The following is a 23,624-nucleotide window of genomic DNA, read 5'->3' on the forward strand; positions in this document are numbered from 1 at the left end:
ATTTAGTAGATCCGCCTTTTGCAGAAATTCCAGCCTCTAAACGCTTCCTGTAGGTTCCAATGAGAGTCTGGATTGTGGTTGAAGGTATTTTGGACCATTCCTCTTTACAAAACATCTCTAGTTCATTCAGGTTTGATGGCTTCCGAGCATGGACAGCTCTCTTTAACTCACACCACAGATTTTCAATTATATTCAGGTCTGGGGACTGAGATGGCCATTCCAGAACGTTGTACTCGTTCCTCTGCATGAATGCCTTAGTGGATTTTGAGCAGTGTTTCGGGTCGTTGTCTTGTTGAAAGATCCAGCCCGGCGCAGCTTCAGCTTTGTCACTGATTCCTGGACATTGGTCTCCAGAATCTGCTGATACTGAGTGGAATCCATGCGTCCCTCAACTTTGACAAGATTCCCAGTCCCTGCACTGGCCACACAGCTCCACAGCATGATGGAACCACCACCGTATTTTACTGGAGGTAGCAGGTGTTTTCTTGGAATGCTGTGTTCTTTTCCTCCATGCATAACGCCCTTGTTATGCCCAAATAACTCCATTTTAGTTTCATCAGTCCACAGCACCTTATTCCAAAATGAAGCTGGCTTGTCCAAATGTGCTTGAGCAGACCTCAAGCGGCTCTGTTTGTGCTTCCTCTTCATCACTCTGCATACAGCATCTCCTTGTGTAAAGTCGCGAATGGTTGAACGATGCACAGTGACTCCATCTGCTGCAAGATGATGTTGTAGGTCTTTGGTGCTGGTCTGTGGGTTGACTCTGACTGTTCTCACCATTCGTCGCTTCTGTCTATCCGAAATCTTTCTTGGTCTGCCACTTCGAGCCTTAACTTGAACTGAGCCTGTGGTCTTCCATTTCCTCAATATGTTCCTAACTGTGGAAACAGACAGCTTCAATCTCTGGGACAGCTTTCTGTATCCTTCCCCTAAACCATGATGGTGAACAATCTTTGTCTTCAGGTCATTTGAGAGTTGTTTTGTGACCCCTATGTTGCTACTCTTCAGAGAAAATTAAAGGAGGAGGGAAACTTACAATTGACCCCCTTAAATACTCGGATTCACCTGTGTATGTAGGTCAGGGGTCACTGAGCTTACCAAGCCAATTGGAGTTCCAATAATTAGTTCTAAAAGTTTTGGAATCAATAAAATGACAACGGTGCCCAAATTTATGCACCTGCCTGATTTTGTTTGAACAATTATTGCACACTTTCTGTAAATCCAATAAACTTCATTTCACTTCTCAAATATCACTGTGTGTGTCTCCTATATGATAGATTTAACTGACATTTTTTATCGTAACAACCAACGATTTATACAGGAAAATTATGACTATTAAATAGGTTGCCCAAACTTTTGCATCCCACTTTAAGTAACTGTTGCAGTCAGGGCTCCTAAAACAGATGCCATTTTAAAAAGACGTGCAGGAAAAGGAGCCATTTTGGATCAAATAACAAGCTGAGGAAGCACTTATTTGATGGTAAAGCATTTGCTTGAACAAAAATACTTTCTTGAAGAAATGGACAATGAAAATGTTTTATTAAACGAAGGCCAGTGGGCACAAGTGAAAGAACTGGAACGTCTACTTTCTTACCCCTTTACTGTCACCAAGAGGTTGCAAAATGAAGATTTAACACCTTGTAAATGTTTCTTGGAATGGAAAAGCTTGATATACAGGTTTTGCCTGAACAAAAGTGGAGGGTTAATAGCTAATAGTATTGTAAATTCAATGAAGAAGAGAGAGTCTCTTACTGGTTAATCAAATCTTGTTAGCTGCTATTTATGTTGATGCAATGAGCCGAATTTTGTTGAACAGTGACCAGATTGCTAATGGAGAAAAGGCACTCAGTGATGTAGCAGTTCAAATGAAGGGATTACTACTACATGAAACACCACCAATGGGTGAAACTATAAGCACTGGTAACTCAGGATCATCCTCTTCAAATGAAGAATTAGACTTTGATTCCTACTTGGACAAAATGGAAGTTTCAAAAGCAAACCAACATCACCTATGCGTGAATGATAAACGACCAGTAAATGTCCAAATAAAGACATTCTAGCAGGAATTTTTTTAAAGAATTAAAAGTAGTTGAAAAGTTTGATCACTTACCGAAACTGACTGTAGAAGAAGCCATCCTTGTTGATCCAGAGATTATTAGTGATGTGGCTAGAACTGTAACAGCAACGCCACCCACCCAAGTCAGTGCTGAAAGATTATTTTCAGCTCTAAAAATAATCAAGTCAGATTTAAGAGCTTCTATGAAAGACGATCTTGTAAAAGCAATTCTGTTTCTTAGAACACTGCCTTGAGTTAATTCTGGATTGCAGTTATCAGCTATTCTGCTCTACAACTGTATTCCAACTTTAATATATAAACTGTTTTTTGTTCATGTAGTTAAGCTTTGTTTTTGTTTTAAAAACAACCGAAGAATGTGTTCTTTTATTTTTTGAACTGGTAAAGTTCCAGTTCCTGATTTTTATGTATGCTGCTACTTTATAGCCACTTGATAAAAACAATAAATAAAACATTATTTTTTTCATTTTTTTTTGTTTTTGTTTAAATGGCCAATACGGTAGAGAGTCAGCTTCCTAGCCAGCAGTTATGTGATTAAATGATGTGTATGTTGCCTTCCTTCAATCAACATGGAAAAAACATTAGCATATTAAATACAGAGGAGTCAGAAGTACCTGAAACTAAGGAGTTGGAGTTGAAGAATTTTGGATAAACATTAATATCAACACTGTCTTTGATATCTCTGTATTTCAAAACTATTATCGCTGACAATTCATCACGTTTGTTTTTTTATAAATGCGAGTATGATCTTTCGTATTCATATAGAAATTCAAGAAAACTTCTTTTTTTGTTTTTTTTTAGATAAGCTTTGTGTAAAGTGCGATACTTTTGGACTATGGATTTATATCCATTATTGGCTGTAGAATTTCTAATACATCCGATTGTTTAACCCTTTCGATTCTGTGTTGCATCTTTTCTACATGATCATAAATATAAACCTGACTGAATTGTGTTTTTTTTTTTTTTTATTTAATTAAACTTGCAGTAGCTTTAATTATTGCAGGACCACAGATTCTCATAGTGTGTAAGGTGCTGAATTGTGTAAATCTGCGTTTTAAGCATTGAATGATGCGAACGCAAACATATTATTGTAGATTTGACTATTTTGCCTGTAGTGTTTGTGGATTTCACTTTCACCAAATAACTGATCTTTTATTTCTCGAGGATCAGCCTCTTCACTGGGAAGAAACACTACTTTTCACTACCTGATGGCAACACGAATTAGACGATCTACAAGTCTCCGACTTAAAGTTTAATGCCGAACAATATCTACATACTTCTGTCATATCACCCACAGTGGTGTGAAAAACTATTTGCCCCCTTCCTGATTTCTTATTCTTTTGCATGTTTGTCACACAAAATGTTTCTGATCATAAAACACATTTAACCATTAGTCAAATATAACACAAGTAAACACAAAATGCAATTTTTAAATGATGGTTTTTATTATTTAGGGAGAAAACAAATATCCAAACCTACATGGCCCTGTGTGAAAAAGTAATTGCCCCCTGAACCTAATAACTGGTTGGGCCACCCTTAGCAGCAATAACTGCAATCAAGCGTTTGCGATAACTTGCAATGAGTCTTTTACAGCGCTCTGGAGGAATTTTGGCCCACTCATCTTTGCAGAATTGTTGTAATTCAGCTTTATTTGAGGGTTTCTAGCATGAACCGCCTTTTTATGGTCATGCCATAGCATCTCAATTGGATTCAGGTCAGGACTTTGACTAGGCCACTCCAAAGTCTTCATTTTGTTTTTCTTCAGCCATTCAGAGGTGGATTTGCTGGTGTGTTTTGGGCCATTGTCCTGTTGCAGCACCCAAGATCTCTTCAGCTTGAGTTGACGAACAGATGGCCGACATTCTCCTTCAGGATTTTTGGTAGACAGTAGAATTCATGGTTCCATCTATCACAGCCAGCCTTCCAGGTCCTGAAGCAGCAAAACAACCCCAGACCATCACACTACCACCACCATATTTTACTGTTGGTATGATGTTCTTTTTCTGAAATGCTGTGTTCCTTTTACGCCAGATGTAGCGGGACATTTGCCTTCCAAAAGTTCAACTTTTGTCTCATCAGTCCACAAGGTATTTTCCCAAAAGTCTTGGCAATCATTGAGATGTTTCTTAGCAAAATTGAGACGAGCCCTAATGTTCTTTTTGCTTAACAGTGGTTTGCGTCTTGGAAATCTGCCATGCAGGCCGTTTTTGCCAGTCTCTTTCTTATGGTGGAGTCGTGAACACTGACCTTAATTGAGGCAAGTGAGGCCTGCAGTTCTTTAGACGTTGTCCTGGGGTCTTTGTGACCTCTCGGATGAGTCATCTCTCGCTCTTGGGGTAATTTTGGTCGGCCGGCCACTCCTGGGAAGGTTCACCACTGTTCCATGTTTTGCCATTTGTGGATAATGGCTCTCACTGTGGTTCGCTGGAGTCCCAAAGCTTTAGAAATGGCTTTATAACCTTTACCAGACTGATAGATCTCAATCACTTCTGTTCTCATTTGTTCCTGAATTTCTTTGGATCTTGGCATGATGTCTAGCTTTTGAGGTACTTTTGGTCTACTTCTCTGTGTCAGGCAGCTCCTATTTAAGTGATTTCTTGATTGAAACAGTAATCAGGCCTGGGGGTGGCTACGGAAATTGAACTCAGGTGGGATACACCACAGTTAGGTGATTTTTTAACAAGGGGGCAATTGCTTTTTCACGCAGGGCCATGTAGGTTTGGATTTTTTCTCCCTAAATAATAAAACCATCATTTAAAAACTGCATTTTGTGTTTACTTGTGTTATATTTGACTAATGGTTAAATGTGTTTGGTGATCAGAAACATTTTGTGTGACAAACATGCAAAAAATAAGAAATCGGGAAGGGGGCAAATAGTTTTTCACACCACTGTATGTCCATATATTAAATCTCTTTTCATTGTCCCATTATTTCATCAAGTAATAATTTCCGTTTGTTAACACTAATGCAATATTTACTATCGTTTTATTGAGACTTTTGAATTTTAGTACTTTCATAATCTCTAACCTGCTCTGCATGTGTATCACGCCAACGTTTTTTAACCTCTTTATGACGTTCTACTTTGTCTTCTACTCTTTGTCTTTTATTTCCGGTCCTGCTTGGAGCTGTTAGGTTTTCAATTCCACTTGTTTCAGGCTGATTATAACTTTCCTTATTTTCCGAATTTGCACTTAGATTATTATTGTTCTTTTTATGAATGCTTTTGGACCTCTTCTCGACGTGCTGCCCTTTCTTCTTTGTTTAGTCTTTGATGTTTCATCTAGAATGTATACAATTATTGTCCAGAAAAGGACTGCATCGAAGGAAACAAATAGTTTGTATGACTTGTATTAAAATGAGAAAAAATGTAAAAATTTATAAGAGCTGAGAGCACAGGAACTGTGTCTGACAATAGCATTCATGCGAATGAGAGGTGAGTGGACCATGGGTGTTAAATCTGTTGGCACAAAGTCTCATCTCGCGGGACTTGAAATTATCTCTCACAAAAAGTGTCGTCTCGTCCCTGGTTTTTTTTGTATAATAGAGAGATTTGTTTTTGCTTTGTCATCCTGGGGTATTAATCGTTGTTTGATGAGGGAGAAAATGAATATAAACCAGTTTAGCATAAGGCTGCAGCGTAACAAAATGTGGATAAAGTGACCAAAATGCTTTCTGAAGGCAATTTATTGGGCATAGGATTGACTGGTTAGTCCACCACAACTCTACCCAAGAAACAGAAAGAAAATAAATGCATGAAATGTTTAAAAACTGTGTCCTACATTGGATCATGACTTTTATCAGTTAGTCTACTGCCTTGATTCTGCCGATAAGGGCGTGCATTATCTAATATCAGTGTTACCCTGAGTGGTATAAAGATTTTAATCAACAGCTTAAACATTAAATGGCAGTCAGTAGGCTTCAGAATAGGCTGGTATTTTTTCACATATTCTTGGCAACAGACAAGTTTATTCAGCAGTAATTTACACTTCATTAAATAATAAAAGAATTTACTAATGGAAACGCATCTGTGTACCTCCAGGCCTGAAATACTTTTATTTGTATTTCCTTCTTTCTGTTCTTTTCCATTATTACATTTTCTGAACAGTTAATGCTGTCAGATCTTCAGCCACAAACTAACACAGACAAAAGTTCCTTTTTGCTATTTTTAACCCGTAAACTACCTCACACTTGAGGGGTTAATGCACTCCGGGACGGCAAATACTTTTTTGCTGCACTTTTTAAGGAAATGTCACAATTCACCAAGAAAAGGGAACACATATTTGTTTCATGCAAAGAGCATTACAATTACTGCAACACTGATCATTTTACACACTACCAATGAACTGTAAAAAAAAAAAAAAAAAATTCTGCAACAATCTATTATTATATGTTACAAGGTGCAACCGACACCATTGATGAAATTCAGTGAATCACCGAGCCAACTGCGCTTGAACTGGCTGCACACAGAAGCCAACGCTGATGCTCACATGCCAGTTTAGTGCAACGGCTGAATCCCAGGAACAGTGATGGCGATTCGCTAGGGGGCAGCAGTGGTCATGAGCTGGCTGCTCAACGAATGGACGGCGTGGACTGATCAGCTCCAGCGTACTGGCAAATTTCAATGGAAACCAACTATAGCTGGTTGCGGCATTCAATGAATGTACATTGGCGAGAATATTCAGCTCCGGCATGCTGGCAAATTGCACTGGGAACTGACTATAGCTGGTTCCAGCGTTTTAAGGGTTAACAGCCTCAGCCCCCCCAAAACACCCCCCTCTTACCACCCCTTCTCAGCTTGTGCAGGCTAAAGCCTCTCCTTTGAGTTTGGGGTTAGGCTGCCCAGGGTGAGGCCTACTCTAGGAGCCCAGGTGTGCATTCAGTGTATTTTTTTTTTTTTTGTTGGAGGCCTGTTTTCCTTTCTGTGCATCTTTGTGGCAGGAAATCATTACACAGATAGTCCGGTGGGCTGCAGCGAATGTCTTTTGGTCTGAACTGAGAAACTGAGATGCTGTCTGTGTTGTTCATGAGAAGTTCTGATTTATTGTTGTGTCTGAGGAAGGATGAAGAAAGAAAAAGGATTCTACTGGATACATGGAAAAACCGAGTTAGAAAATGTACGCATGGCACAACATTCAGGTTAACTGATTTTAAGTTGGAGCATTTCAATTGATTTTTGTCACTTCAGCAAAGAGTCAGTTATCATGTTTTTGTTTACTGAAAATTTGTGTGTGTGTGTGTGTTTGTTTGTATAAGTGGCTGAAATGAGCTTTCTCCAGAGAGTGGCTGGGCTCCCCCTTAGAGATAGAGCGAGAGGCTCGGAGTAGAGCAGCTGACCCTTGACATCAAGAGGAGCCAATTGAGCTGGTTCAGGCATCTGATATGGATGCCTTCCTATGGAGGATTTATGGTCACGATTATCTGGGAGGAGACCCCAAGGAAGACAGGGCTGGCTGAGAGTATTTTGTCTCCCAGATGACCTGAGAATGCCTTGGGATCCCACAGTATGAGTTGGCAAGTGTGGTTCAGGAAAGGAACATTTGGGCCTTATTGTTAAGACTGTTGTTCCTGCAAACTGGTCTCAGATAAATGGTAGAAAATGAACAAATAAATTAGTGAATTAATTAATGTATGTACATTATGTATGTATGTCACATTGGCCTTACGTCGGTCACAAAGTGTGCAGGTCATTGCGATTGATGCTCTGTTGGTCAGGTGTCGATCATCAGTGCACATACTTGAACTGGCGGTACGCAGTAGCACAACCTGATCTTTGCGTCTTGGTGGCTGCACTGTACCGGTGGGATCAAAGGCTGCCATCTTGGTTCATCAGTGATTCACTTAAGTCAGCGTTTCTCAGCCGCTGGGCCACAACTCAGGTTGCTACTTGTGGGTTGCAGTAAGGATCCCACTTTCTAAGTGAACTTTTTTCACCAAGGGAATACTCCACAATCACACTTGCTTCACCAAGGAGGCAGTTTGCAGTTTTTGCTTGTAGGTCAGTAATGCATTTAAAAAGGCAAAACTTGGGTGCGGAGACTATAAAGGTTGAGAAATACTTGTGTAAGGACGGTGGCGGTAGCAGCAGCAGCTGATCGAGCAAAGAGGAGATAAAAAAAAAAAACTGTTTCCCGTTGTATCTCCATCTAAGAGGGGGTTTCGGAGGAACGACCGCGTCTCCTTAGGGTGCGTTCAGCCCCCTTCTTCACAACACGAGTGGCAGAGACGCGAAGTGGGTGGCGCATAGCACAGGCTTGGGGGTTAGCGAGCAGTATGTATATAAGATTACCAAAAATTAATCCCTACCTGAGTAAGAGGTCACACATACTTCAGGCACCAACAGAGGGCACCTCAGTATGAATACCATCCTCCAAACAGCTGTGTCATGTGCAACAGGGTTTGTGGCGAGGAGTAGCGGGGTGCCACATGTGTTTAGTTTTCTTCATGAAAAATGTGTCGCACGACAGACGTAAATGATTGTCAAAAAGGGGTTATTGCGTTTACCCATGCCAAAGGGCATTGTGTAATGTAACCTGTCGATTTTGCACACACACACACACACATGTGTAAGGACGGATTAACATTAAATTAGAAGGATGGTGAAAAAATGGCAGAATGGTAGCTCTGAGGCTAAGGATCTGCTCTGGTATCTGGAATGCTGCCGGTTCAAATCCTCTTACTGCCAGAAGGGATCCTACTCCGTTGGGCTTTTAACCTGAAAATTGTTCCAGGAGTGCTGTATTGTGAATTTCCCCTTGGGATTAATATCTATCTGTCTATCTGTCAACCCGCAAATGTCATGCGAAAAGACAATTTCTCCTCTGAGATATAATAATAAAGTATATCTAATCAAATCAAAAAATCTAATCAGATTGAGGGTCAAATATCAAAAATTGCACAAAATTGTTTCAGACACACAAAGGAGGTATAATTTCAGGGAGAAAAGAAAAGGAACAGAATTCATGAAGAGAACAGAATGCACCCCAGACAGAATGAGCATGTAGTCAGCCGTGCTACTGACCCCATTTAAAATTAAGCCTACAACATCATAATGTGTGCAGAAAGTCTGAATGCTTCCTGAGTCCACTGTATAATGACAATAAACTGAATTACTAAGTCATTATGAGGACAGAAAGGAGGAAAGGACTAAGAGGCCAAAGCCGGAATCACTGAAAAAGGATCCATAAACCAGCCTGAAGAAACAAAAGGCCCACTGTGAAGCATAGATCTAAATCTCTTCTTCTACTGCAATGTCAGGACTGTATTGTTACCAGGTTCTGAGTCCCTGGGGACAGCCAAACAATTGAAACCAGAAGCTCAATGTCATTGATACCTGTGTAAGACAAAGCAAGGCATTAGACGGCCAGAAAAAAAAAAATAATGAGGAAAGACCTCTGGAGAAGAACCAACAACAACACACAATGGCTCACACTATAAAGAGCTGTCAGCTAGAGATGGATTAGCCAAACTTTGTGCCGTGAGCCTGGCTCAGCACAAGAAAATTCTTTGAAATTCAACCCACAAAGAACAAAGAAGGGCTCAACTCTGGAAATGTGTCATAAGTTCAAGCAAAATGAGTGGAAATTGCGTTAAGAAATTCTTGTATTACAGTGGGTGGGAATGAGAACTCAAAACATTTTTGCCCCCCTTGCTTAAAATGTCTGTTACTGTAAATAGTTAAGTGAGCAGAAGATGAACTGATCACCAAAAGGCATCAAGTTAAAGTTGACACATTTCTTTTCAGCATTTATGCCAGATGTGTTGTTGTTTTGTAGATTTGTACAGTGAAAAAAGGAAAGGAGCACCATGCAAAAGTTTGGGTCCCCCAAGATATTTGAGGTCTCAGATGACTATTCCCAAGGTGGTCTCAGACCTTCATTAGCTATGGTGCCAGGTGGTGCAAATGTCAAAGCTGTATAAATTCTCGGATGTCCCAACAATCAGCAGCCTTGGGCTCCTCTAAGCAGCTGCCTAGAACTCTGAAAGTAAAAGAATTCTTGTTCACAAACCGGCAGAAGGCGACAAGAAGTTGACACAGCATTTTCAGTTAGCTGTTTCCTCAGTTTGTATTTTTATTGAGAAATAAGAGTTAACAGGAACAGTGGAGGTCAAGTTGAGGTCTGGAAGACCAATAAAACTTTCTGACAGAACTGCTCATTGGATTTCTAGAAAAGGCAAATAAAAACCCCCGTTTGACTGCAAAAGACCTTCATGAAGATTTAGAAGACTCTGGAGTGGTGGTGCTCTGATCTACCATGCAGCGACATCTGAACAAATATGACCTTCATGGTAGAATCAGAAGAAGAAAACATTTCCAGTGTCTGAGTCACAAAACCCAGTCCCTGAAGTTTGAAAATGAACATCTAAACAAGCCTGATGCATTTTAGAAACAAGTCTTGTGGCCTGATGAAGTCAAAATAGAACTTTGTGACCACAATGTGCAAAGGTATGTTTGGAGAAAAAAAGAGGGCAGAATTTCAGGAAAGGAACACGTTTCTAACTACTAAGTATGGCGGTGGATTGATCAGACTTTGGGCTTGTGTTGCAGTCGTGGCACAGGGAATAGGTCATTGGGAGAAGGAAGAATGGAGTCAAATAAACACCAGCAAGGTCTAGAAGCAAACGTCACACCATCTGTAAAACAGTTGAAGTTAAAAAGAGGATGGGTCCTACAACAAGATAATGATCCAAAACACACCTCCAGATCCACAATGGAATATCTCAAGAGGCGCAAGCTGATGGTTTTCCCAAGGCCCCTCACAGTCCCCCGACCTAAACATCATTGGAAATCTGTGGAGAGATCTCAAAATAGAGAGAGCAGTGCATGCAAGACAGCCCAAGAAGCCTTTTGCAAGGACGAATGGGCAAAAAGACCCCAAGTACTGGCCAAAGGTTTTGAGAATGACACAAGTGTTGGTTTTCACAAAGTTTGCTACTTCAGTGTTTCCAGATCTTTTTCTCAGATGTTTCTCTGGTATACTGAACTAGAATTACATGCATTTCAGAAGTTTCAAAGGCTTTTAGTGACAATGACATGAAGTTTATGCAGAGTCAATATTTGCGGTGTTGGTCCTTCTTTCTTTTTCAGGATCTCTGCAATTCGCCCTGGCAGGCTGTCAGTCAACTTCTAGGCCCAATCCTGACTGATGGCAGCTGCCCATTCTTGCATAATCAATGCTTAGATTTTGTCAGAATTGGTGGGTTTTTGAGGATTGACCCCAAGTTCTCAGTGGGGAGTGTCCTGGCCATAGACCCCAAATTTCGATGTTTTGTTCCACGAACCTCTTAGTTCTCACTTTTGCCTTATGGGCCGGTGCTTCATCATGCTGGAAAAGGCATTGCTGGTCACCAAACTGGTCTTGGGTGGTTGGGAGAAGTTGCTCTCAGATGGTGTTTTGGTCCCATTCTTTATTCATGGCTCGGGATTCGGGCACCACCACTGCATAACTGAAAGACTCTTAGCTGACTACAAAAAGCATTTACAAGCTGTTAGACTTGCTAAAAGGGGGTCTTACTAAATACTGACCATGTTGGCTGCCCAAACATTTCGTTTAGGCCCATTTCATTCCTTTGGTATGTTGTACCTGTGAATGATGGAAATAAAAATGTCATCTAACCTTAAAATGTTAAAGAAATGTGTCGTCTTTAACTTGATGCCTTTTGGTGATCAGTTCATCTTCTGCTCACTTAACTATTCATGGAAACAGACATTTTAAGCAAGGGAGGGGGGCAAACTTTTGTATGCCACCATATTTTAAAAACAGGAGGAATTCACAGCGGTAACATGAAGCTACAGACGCTCCTCCCAACCCTTCATTGACCTGAAACTTTAAGGTAAACCTAATGAGCTCTGTGAGCCTTTCATCCAGTGGGCTTGTTCGTTACCACGGGGTGGTAGTGACCGCCCTCTCCCTCTAATCCCACTAATCAAACTGGTACATGGGACGTACTTATAAAGTGGCTTAGCTCCCTTTCACCTTATAAATCTTATTAATGCCAGAGCACACACACATTCTGCACTGTCAAGATAGCACGATTGCAGTTCCCTGGGCTTAGTAAAACTCCTGTAAGAGGCAGAGCCTTAAGCTGGAGGGTCCACATATTATGGAATGATTGACCTTCCAATATTAGAAAGGCCCCATCGGACGTGCGATTTAAGGCTGAAGGCTTATTACTTTAACCTGTCGCTGTCTTGTTAGAGCTCTGTCAGTCGGTAGCTGTTCATTTTGCATTTAACACATTTGCTTGTCTTTTTGCCTGTTATCCATTCTTTATTTTTAATTGCCATGATTTATTTTTATTGAATAGCTTATTGAGCCTTAAACGTGGATGTGCTCTTATTCAGAATGATTTGAATTATATATTGAAGAATGTGCATTGGGTGGCCTATTAGTCCAGGACAAACTGATTTTGACGTTCCCTTTTTACAAGAACGGGGAGTTTATTATGTTTAGGATCTATAATGTTGTTTTGTGGTGTAAAAGTGTCCCTGAAAGACGCTTTAACCTCCAAGGTTCATTTTACATTGGTGGACAAGTTAATACTTGACTTGAACATTCCTAGTTTTCCGACTCTTTCTTCGTATGTTTAGCATTCGTTTGCTCAGAGGTTGATGCGCTTGCTGCTGCCTGAGCAGCTCTTCTTTACCTCACTCTAGCGGTCCGCTTCTTCTCTTCTTTCGTCGGCATCTTTTCACGGTAAAACTGATTAAGTCAGTGTTTGTGCTGCGTTTTCCTTAATTTTTCACTTAAGCTGGCACTTAAGTCTTCAATCTGCCTCAAGAATGATTTAAGATATGAAGAGGTAGGGGAAGTGAGCTGCCCGTCCATTCCTTTTCGTCCTCCCGGCCAGGGTAAGGAACCATTCCCTCTCCTGGCCGGGATGTCCGTCCAGCCCATGTGGCATCTACAATATGTTTAGTCCTTCATGGGCTGTGAAGTAAATCACATTCATCTCCAATTTACTTCTTCAGCCTGAGCCACCAGATCACACTGTTTCAGCATTTCATTAGCAAATAGCTGGATTAAAACTAAACCAACGCTTTATGTTGTGAAAGGGACTATATAGCACCTGACCCGACACAGATTGGACACGGGAGGCACGTGTAAAATAAAAGGATTTTTTACTGTTCAGCTGGAGGGCACGTCTTCCCCGTACTCCCCCCAGCCACAACACAGTCCCAAACACCAGTACAGCACAAACACTAACCCTAATTTCTCTTCCCTGGCACCACCACTCCTCCCTCGCAACCTTGTCCTCCTCCACCCGACTCTGGCCAATGAGTGGTGGTTGCTGGCTCCCTTTTATAGGTCACCTGGAAGTGCTCCAGGTGTTTGATCAACAAGATCCGGCGGCACTTCCAGGTGTGATGAAGCTGTTGCCCACACGGGCTCAGGAGTCCCAAACACAGCACCCCCTGGTGGTACCTGCGGGACCTAACAGGGCTGCCTCCAACTCCAATTCCCAGGGAGCCCTGTGGGAAACTGAGGCACTGCACCAGCCCAGAGGGGCGGCCATCTAGCATCCAGGGGGAGATATTGCACTGTCCAGGGCTGCTCCCCCCTGAATACAGTGTGCAGGGGCGTCCCGGCTGGGCATGGACGCCAGGCGCCTGTCACAATGTACAGTATATGTTTCTGTTACCGGATTGTATGCAGCACTCCCATTTCTGCTTGGCTGTGCGACTGAGCCCTGCAGAGGATTGGCATACCAATACCTGTGCTTATTGCCATACACTTGGTGTTGCTGGGATAATAATAACGCAGGAATTTTTACTTCAATAAGATATGCATTAGGTTACTTGTTACTTTAAAAAGTAATCAGACTAAGTTACTGCACAATACTTTTAATGTGTTACCACACTGCTCTCGAAATGGTGTTGCAGAGTTTAGTGGTTTCTAAAGTATTGACCCAGAATATTTCAGTCAGGCGAAGGATTAATGTGACCTCTTGAGTAATTGACTCATGAAATTTATTTTGTTTGTGCTTCAGTGGCCGCTGAAAGAGTTCAACAGGCATGCACAGTCTACAAAATTCTTAACAGTAACTGTAGAAGCAGACTGGCGTGGGCACCCTCGGCCTCAAAGAAGGCACAGAGTCTCGGGGCAGGCAGCAGAATCAAGATTTATTTTATGGTGCACATACAGACTCACTACAGATGCAATGAGCAAGCCATCTGGCAGCTTTACATTTATTACAGTTCTTATCACACAAGACATTATTCATCCTCATCTGACTCCTAACATTCTCCTGCTTTAGATCTGCCCCTGATTCCACCATTATTTCTCAACTGAAGGGGTGTCAGACCCCTCTCTGTCCATCATGTCTGTCTGACGAGGCCTACCTGTACTCCTTACTAGCTTGGCGCTTATTCACTGTTTTCAGCCAAAGAGTTCACATTCCCTCTCTAAGCGAGGGGCCCAACCTTTCCCAGCGCTCCAAACCTTTGGCTATGGGTGGTTTCTCGCTCACACAGATTAATAAAAAAAATGTAGTGTAGCAGACGGCCAGGAACCCATGCCCGGCTGGAACGCCCCTTCATCACTGGATCTGGGGGAGCAGCCATGGGGTGCACTCTACGTCCCCTGGAACAACAACAACAACATTTATTTCTATAGCACATTTTCATACAAACAGTAGCTCAAAGTGCTTTACATAATAAAGAATAGAAAATTGAAAGACACAATTATAAAATAAAATACATCAACATTAATTAACATCGAATAAGAGTAAGGTTCAATGGCCAGGGGGGACAGAAAAACAAAAAAACTCCAGACGGCTGGAGAAAAAATAAAATCTGTAGGGATTCCAGACCATGAGACCGCCCAGTCCCCTCTGTGTATTCTACCTCACATAAATGAAACAGTCCTCTTTGGATTTAGGGTTCTCACGGAAGGGCTTGATGATGATGATGGTCACGTAGAATTCTGCCTTTTAATCCGTCCATCATTGTTGGAGCATCATGAAGCTTTGAGTAGGTGGAGGTGGCGCAGGCCACCACCACAAAGAAACTGGAAAAAGAAACAGAAAAGAGAGTAGGGGTCAGTACGGATTTTAGAGCCACCACGAATAGTTATTATGAGGAAATTGAACATATAGAGTATCAGGATTAAGTTAAATTAAGATTAAATTGAAGTTATAGAAAAGCCATGTTACAGTAATGTGTTTTCAGCAGTGTTTTAAAGTGCTCTACTGTATCAGCCTGGTGAATTCCTATTGGCAGGCTATTCCAGATTTTAGGTGCATAGCAGCAGAAGGCCGCCCGCATCACCACTTCTTTTAAGTTTTGTTCTTGGAATTCTAAGCAGACACTCATTTGAGGATCTGAGGTTACGATTTGGAATATAAGGTGTCAGACATTCCGATATATAAGATGGGGCGAGATTATTTAAGGCTTTATAAACCATAAGCAGAATTTTAAAGTCAATTCTGAATGACACAGGTAACCAGTGTAGTGACATTAAAACTGGAGAAATGTGTTCAGATTTTCTTTTCCTAGTTAGGATTCTAGCAGCTGCATTCTGCACTAGTTGTAAACGATTTATGTCTATATGGATCACATGGTGGCAGCCCCCCTGGGTTGCATTGGGGCCAATACCTTGGAATGCCGGATTTCAACCCTGTTGGGCTCCTTGGCCACCACCAGGGGGAGCTGCAAGGCTTCCTGAGCAGCCTAATCTTGGTTAATTGCCACCTGGAGCACGTCCGGGTGGGCTATAAAGGGAGCCTGCAGCCACTACTCAGGGCGCCAGAGTCGGGAGGAGGAGGACGAAGCTGCGTGGGAGGAGTAGTGGAGGAGGAAGAAGAAGAGTGTGGTTTGAGGTGTTTTTGCTTTTGGGTGTTTTGAGGACTGTGTAGGGCCAGTGGGACATGGGGAAGACGTGTCCCACGGCTGAAGAAAAATAAACCTTTTTCATGTATTTCTACGTGTGCCTCCATTGTCAGTCTCTGTTGGATCGACGCCTATATAGCGCCTTTGCCACAGTAGGCATAAGTCTTTTTAATTCTCACTCTTCTTAATGCTCAGTAAAATATAGTATTTACTTTTCTCATGTGCTTATAATATTTTTCTAATACGTAGAGATTACCAATTTCAAGAATGCATTTTTTTATATAACCCGGTTATGGGTTTACATGGCCACGTAATCGGGTTATTCACAGAGAAATCTGCCTCTGTTTATCAGGTTTCTCAGCTACCAATACCCCGATGTCTCTAACTGGAAGAAAGGGTGTACATGGCATTTTAGAAACCAGGTTTCTGAGAATCATCGAGTTATTGAAGCGCATGTAAATGTGGCCTATATTTTGTGAACATATGACTTCCAAAGCACGTAAATCCCGATAAGTTCCAAAAACATTTCCAAAATGACCACTAGACAGGGCAAGTACTAAATTGCAGTAATAAGGGCAAGCATTAAATTTTTATAAAATAAAAAGATGTGTTCTTCACAATAAATATTCCAATCACTGTGAAGCTCCTTAGAGCAGAAAAGCAGAATGGAAGGCAATCCATGGCAGACAAGTCTCAATACGGCAAATCAAAGAATAGTCAAGCAGTCGAAAAATGTGGAAGTCCAGTTAATCACATACAATAAGCAGAAGCCCGCTCACCAACTCCATGGCACTGCCAGGAACTATAGGAGACCCTCCAGATTTAAAGGGCAGAGGGCACTTCCTGGGAGTGGTTGGCAGGTGGCACCACCCACAAAACAAATGGAACACGTGATAAACAATGCAGATAATAAACACAAGAAACATTAACATTAATAAAGGATTCAAAAATTAACAGATGGGCATAAAACAGATTTGAACCCCAGCCTATATGATGTCTTTGCTCTCATGAGTTGAGAATTTGTTCTTTTGGTGTCTGATTGCATTCCATAATTGCTGAAACACCTTTGAAACGTTGAAACCATGAGCACTACTCCTTTTCACTTCCGTGTTTAGTGGGGTTTCATGAGTAGATGGTTAATCCCATATTAACCTCCTTAGCGTTACATTTTTTCTCGAAAAACCTTGTTAAAGTGTTGCACTTTTTGGCTTGAAAATGACATTTTTGTTAAATCTCATCTTTCTACTGTAAAACACTAAAAGTCAGAAGTGCTGAAAGTGTAGTAGTGATACAAATAATAATAATGCTAATACTGTACATGCTGTCAAAATGTATCATTTAGGTGGTATATTTTGAAGCACAGTGAAATACACAATCCAAGGTCAGAGTCGGGACAATAGTAGCGAGAGTCCTTGTGGATTTTCTTTCTACACTGATCAGCTTTTGAACAGCACACTGCACATGTGCGATTGACATGAACGTCACTTTCGGATTCATCAGAAGTCCCTTTCGATTTCACCGTCCGCTTCAGTGTCACTGCCTGAAGACAGATTCACTTCGTCGTCATCACTGCTCGTATCACGGTCAAGAGCATGCAACACTTCGGCTGCTGAAAAACGTCTCTTACGAGACGCCATTATTAGGCTAGGAGAAGACGTGTCTGTAGCGTTGCTCAAGCATGTCACTTACATGTCACCGAGCAACGCTTGGCACTAACGCCGTTGACGCTTTTACAGCCCCAATTCTCCTCGGTTCTAATGCTTATGTGAGACGTGTCTATACAGTTGTCTGAGTGGGACTGACACTTTTAGCTCTGATTTTACAGCCCGAGTGATGCTCAGGTATAACTCTAATGAGGTTAAGAACCTGGTAGGTGTACAGAATAATCGAATCATTGATACAGCATATAAGCTGGGCAAAACCACTGTTTTTTGTGTTATTGCATCTTTTGAACCTCTGTCTATTGTGACGAAGCAACAGTTTTTAAATGTGCATTCATGATGAAACTGATAAAGAATTAAGATAAATATTGCAGCTTTACATTTTGTTAAGTGGGTCTTCTTTGTGTCCCTCAACAGGTGTTTTCCTACGCTGGAACCGTTCATCCAGGTATCTAGATGAAGCGTATGAGGAGATGATCCATATCATTGAATACAACAAGGAGCTGCAGGCAAAGGTGAACGCCCTCCGCCGACAGCTAGCTGAGCTAGAGACAGAAGACCCCCTGCTGGAGACTCCCTAGTGAGCAGCTGGACTGGCAAAATTTGTCAACTTCATGTTTTTTGTTTTTTTTTGTTTTGTTTTGAATCCAACACTACATTCAACCGAGCGTAACCTGCAATGCGGGTTTCTTCATTTGTTCCCTAGAAATGAGCAACACTTTTAACAAACCCTGATGTTTAGTCCTTGATTAGTCAAAGCCACATTTGAGTATGCAGGAAATGGTGACTGTGAAATTCTGAATAATCACTAGTCTGGTGAAAAAAATCAAAAAGAGCAGACACTTGGTTTCATGACACTGTAGCACATCATCCTCCAGGACGTGAATGGTCTTGAAGCCGCCTGTTTCAAGAAAAGGGTTTGGCAGATTTTACTGCCATTTCATCTTTTGGAAGGTTTTGACAGCCTTTTGTTCCCACTCGGAAAATGTTGCACACTACATTCTCCGCATTGTCTTGTGTTTCTAATTCTGTAAGCCTGGATTACTGTATAAATGACTGTTGCTTGTTGATCTCTACCTGCCATGTCACTCTCAAGTTTTGATCCATAACACTCTTCTGCTCAAAGGTATTTCATTTGCTTGATAGATGAAACACCAAATATATATTAGGGAAAAAAGAAGGCACTTTGACCTGCATCATCCATGGATTCTCTTTACAGGGCATTATGTTTGACACCTTGGCACCAGAGTGTGTTTGGTAGTCTATATAGAATCAGGCTTTTTCATCAGATATGAAGTAAACATTACAATTTAATAAGAAACAACTGATTAAACACTCTTGGAAATTGAGGACTTGGTTTCAGTGGCAAATGGATGTCCCAACTCCTTGTTAAATAATGTGTATAATCAAATGTAAGCCCACTGCCCTAATGATTAGATTCCGAGTTCAGACTACAGTACACCTCAGCTCATAATGGCATTCAGTAAATTAATACGCCTTATGGCTAATGGCTAATTCATGGTATTAGTTCAGAATGGCACAAATGCGTTTTAGTGCACCTTATTAATATAATTATAGAAATGATGTAAACTTGTTTGGATTTCAAAAGGCGGGCCTGTCGCATTCTGTCACGTGTGCCGCTAATGAACGATGCTCAGTCAGAACTGGTTTTTACTTGACGGTCATTTCCTGGCCAAGGATACTTTGGAATTGTTTAAGGGGTAAGAACTCCTATAGTGGGGTGGTTTGAATGTGAAAGATTTGTGGTGTCATGTGGCATTCAGACTTGTCCCTGTGACAGTAGATGAACTTTGCACAATTTTGTGGCACATCATCATGACTGAGTCGCTTAGCAAATCATATTTTCAGATTCACTTACCAACTGCTCCCATGACACTATAAGAAGAGGGATCAACGCTCAAAACCGTAGCTGAGTGCAAGAATTTTGAAATTTACCTGCGTAAAAACATTCCCCAGCTGTGATTCCAGCATCATCATACTTTATAAATGAAAGATTAACGGTATACAGACAGAAGAAATTTAATCAGGAAATGAATGTCATTTCGTTTTCAGGGCGTAAACTGAGAAATAAAGGATTGCATGTTGATTGGTTCAATTTTGAAATGAACCGTCTTTATTCACAGATATTAAAATTTACAAATAAAGGCTGTGGGTCGGGAATGTTTTAGTCTGGAAATGAAGAGTCTTTGAGAGTATTTCAATTAGAAAACAAGGATGTAAGGTCTGGAACATTTATATTAAGTAATAAAAGCATTGATCTGAAATATTTAAATGATATTGTTGGTGAGTTTTGAAGTATTTACACTGTGAGATCACCATTGTGGATGTGGAATATTTAAATTAAGGAAGTGTTTTGTCCTGGTAGGGTGTCCCTATACTGAACAGAAGGCGGCCCCAGGGCTGGAGTGGTGGCTCTGATGCTAAGGATCTGCTGTGGTATTTGGAAGGTTATCAGTTCAAATCCCGTTACTGCTAGAAGGGATCCTGTTCCGTTGGGCCTTTGAGCAAGGTACTTAGCCTGAGAATTGCTCCAGGGTCATTTGTACAATGTACCCTGTGATCTGTCCTCCAAAGGTCATGCAAAAAGACAGTGTCCCCTTGGGGATTAATAAAGTATATCAAATCAAAAATCAAATGCCATCTCTAGTTTGCTTGGTCTCTCTCATGGTTGACTACTGTCGTAGTTCAGTGCGTCCCCCTTTCTTATGCTTATGTTGGCTTGTTCTCCTTTTTTCTCTTCATCTTTTCCCACATCTATATGCTGTCAATGTGCTTGATCAACCTTCTCCACACTGCATCTCATCCCCAGTCAAATCCTTTTCTTTTACTTTATCTGTCCACCTTCACTGTGGCCTCCTTTCTTTTTCTCTTCCCCTGGACTTCCATTCCCATCATTCTTTTGCTCACACATTCCTTGTCTTTCCTCATCTCCCGTTCTTATCATTTCAGCCTGCTTTCCTGTACTTTCTTAGTTATCTCTCCCACTTTTGTTGTACATCCGAGTGTCTTATTTCTTACTCTATCCTTTCTTGTAACTCCACACATCCATCTCGACATTCTCATTTCTGCCACGTGCCACCTTCTTCGCCCACGCCCCTTTTACTCTCCATGTCTGAGCTCCATACATCCATTGCTGGTCTTACCACTGTCTTAAAAACCTTACATTTAACCTTTGCCTTAGTTCTTTGATCACACAATACTCCTGACACCTTCTTCCAATTGTTCCATCCACAATACACTCTGTGGATTACCTTTGCATCTGGACTACCACTGATCATAGAGATTTAAACTTATTCACTCTTTTCAATGGCTCTCCCAAAAGGTTAACTTCTGAATCATGATCATTAAACCTCAGATGTTCTGTCCTATTCTTTCTATTTATCTTCAGTCCCCTGTCTTCCAAAGTCTGTCTCCATTCTTCCAACCTCCTCTTTTTTGGTGCTGCACAACACAATGTCATCAGCATAAAGCCTGCACCAGGAGGACTGGTCTTTTATCCCATGTCTCGGTACATCCATGGCCAGATCAAAGAAGTCAGGACTTCAAGAAGACCCCTGCTGCAGACCTCCTCACACTGGGATCTTTCCTGTTACCTCAACACTGCTTTTAACATGAGCCGTCACTCCCTCATGCATGTCCTGGACAATCCTCAAACACTTCTCTGGTCCTTCTCACTCTGTCCCACACCCCCAGATATCTTGATGTGGCACCTTCTCCAAATCAATAAAACACCATATGTGGACCATTCAGTTTTTCTCTATGCTTTTCTCTATGAGAGTTCTCAATGCAAAGACTTCATCAGTTGTTCCTCCCCCTTGCATAAAACCAAACTGTTCCACCTTTATGGTGGCCCCTTCTCTTTATAAATATAACCCTCTTCCAAATTGTCATTGTATGTGACATCAGCTCTCTCTGTTACCCCTGGCAGTTAGATGAAGTGCCAGAACAGGCAGGAGAGATAGTTACACTTTCATTCATGCATTTATTAAAACTTAAGGTTTCCAATTGTGTTCAGATTATAAGGCGAGTAAAGAATGAGTTGTCTAGATATCAATACAACCTGGATGATAAGAAGTTCATGTTGCTTAGGCCACCAGGTGGCTCTCTATCTTAGTGTGTTGATTGATTTGTGGTCCACTGTGGTCTGACATGACCCTTTGATAGAATGGCCTTCTGCATGAATGGAGCAGCAGAGAGACAGACACTGAATGCTTCTGCAAGCATCGGTTTATCCGGTCTTTGACACCCTTCTTGGATGAGTGGTGGTCTGTTCGTGTCATTTCAGCTACCAGTCTCTATTCCATCCTAGTTCTTTCATCTCTGCCACCTGTATTCCTAGAAGGGAAAGGGGAGCCCGTGCTTCTAGGAAGGAAGCCTTTACTGTCATTGTACCAGTACAGTGAAATTGTAAAAGCTATAACTGTAAATGGTGCAAGTACATCAAACAACAACGAACAGATAATATAAAAAGCACACATCCTATGACAAATAAATGCAACACATAAATAAATAAGGGACAGGAAATTATTATTCACTAAAGTAATTGTCATACTTACTGGAGGGAAAAAAAAGTAGTAACAGTTCTATGAGTTCTTCAAATTTAAAATTCTGATGGCCCAAGGATAAAAAACTATCTGCAAATCTTTTTGTTTTTCTTGTAATATTTTTGCACCGGCCATCGGAGGGCAGTTGTGTGAACAGTGAGTGTCCTAGGACATTAAGGGTCTTTAATGTGTTCTCCTTCCAGAGGCTCAGTAGCCTTCTGCCAAGGTGCCTCTATTATCCAAGCCGCAGCACCACATGTCACCACAGTTGTAGGCCGGCAGTTTCAGAGGTTTTGTACCTTTTTGACATCACATGGTGCAAGCTGAGTATCCTTTATCCAAAATGCTTCAAAATCAGAAAGCTGTTGAGTGCTGACATGACTTTAGCTATGCTCCCTCTGATTGATTGACTTTTAAAGGGATGTGCAGAGCTGTAGTAACTTCAGGGGGATAAAATTGATGAGCCACAGCATTAAGTTACGGGACAGAGTAGTGGAAGCTCGGTTAAAAAGTGAGGTGATGATTAGTGAGCAGCAGTGTGGTTTCATGCCAGGATAGACCACCACAGATGCAATGTTTGCTCTTAGGGTGTTGATGGAGAAATATAGAGAAGGCCAGAAGGAGTTATATTGTGTCTTTGTGGACCCGGAGAAAGCATACGACAGGGTGACTAGAGAGGAGTTGTGGTATTGTATGAGGAAGTCGGGAGTGGCAGAGAAGTACGTAAGTGTTACATAAGGATATGTACAAGGGCCACAGCATGAAGTTATGGGAAAGAGTAGTGGCAGCTCGGTTAAAATGGGAGGTGATGATTACTGACCAGCACGATGGTTTCTTGCTAGGGAAACGCACCACAGATGTGATGTTTGCTCTGAGGGTGTTGATGGAGAAGTTTAGAGAAGGCCAGAAGGAGTTGCATTGTGTCTTTGTGGACCTGAAGAAAGCACATGACAGGGTGACAAGAGAGGAGCTGTGATATTGTATGAGGAAGTCGGGAGTGGCAGAGAAGTACGTAAGTGTTGTACAGGATATGTACGAGGGGAGTGTGACTGTGGTGAGGTCTGCAGTAGGAGTGACGGAGGTGGGATTACATCAGGGATCGGCTTTGAGCCCCTTTCTTATTTTCAATGGTGATGGACAGGTTGACAGATGAGATTAGACAGGAGTCCCCGTGAACTGTGAGGTTTGCTGATGACATTGTGATCTGTAGAGAGAGCAGGGAGCAGGTTGAGGAGACCCTGGAGAGGTGGAGGACTGAAGGTCAGTAGGACCACCAAGACAGAATACATGGGTGTGAATGAGAGGGAGGTCAGTGGAATGGTGAGGATGAAGGCAGCAGAGTTGGCGAAGGTGGATGAGTTTAAATACTTGGGATCAACAGTACAGAGTAATGGGGATTGTGGAAGAGAAGTGAAGAAGAGAGTGCAGGCAGGGTGGAGAAGAGTGTCAGGAGTGATTTGTGACAGACGGGTATCAGCAAGAGTAGAAGGGAAGAT

General features: G+C 41.6%; 1 protein-coding gene across 2 annotated transcripts in view; it reads left to right on the forward strand.

Annotated features, from left to right (window-relative positions):
* The window catches only part of mtmr9 (myotubularin related protein 9), a 107,891-nt gene extending 86,562 nt beyond the window's left edge, over positions 1–21,329 (forward strand). For both annotated transcript variants that reach the window (XM_039749463.1, XM_039749462.1), the window contains one exon: positions 17,981–21,329. In XM_039749463.1, coding sequence (XP_039605397.1) covers positions 17,981–18,144 — 164 coding nt within the window. In that variant the 3' untranslated portion in view covers positions 18,145–21,329. The remainder of the gene's footprint in view (positions 1–17,980) is intronic.
* The last annotated feature ends 2,295 nt before the right edge of the window (positions 21,330–23,624 follow it).

Source organism: Polypterus senegalus, chromosome 3 (genome assembly GCF_016835505.1).
Source record: "Polypterus senegalus isolate Bchr_013 chromosome 3, ASM1683550v1, whole genome shotgun sequence".
Lineage (NCBI taxonomy): Eukaryota > Metazoa > Chordata > Cladistia > Polypteriformes > Polypteridae > Polypterus > Polypterus senegalus.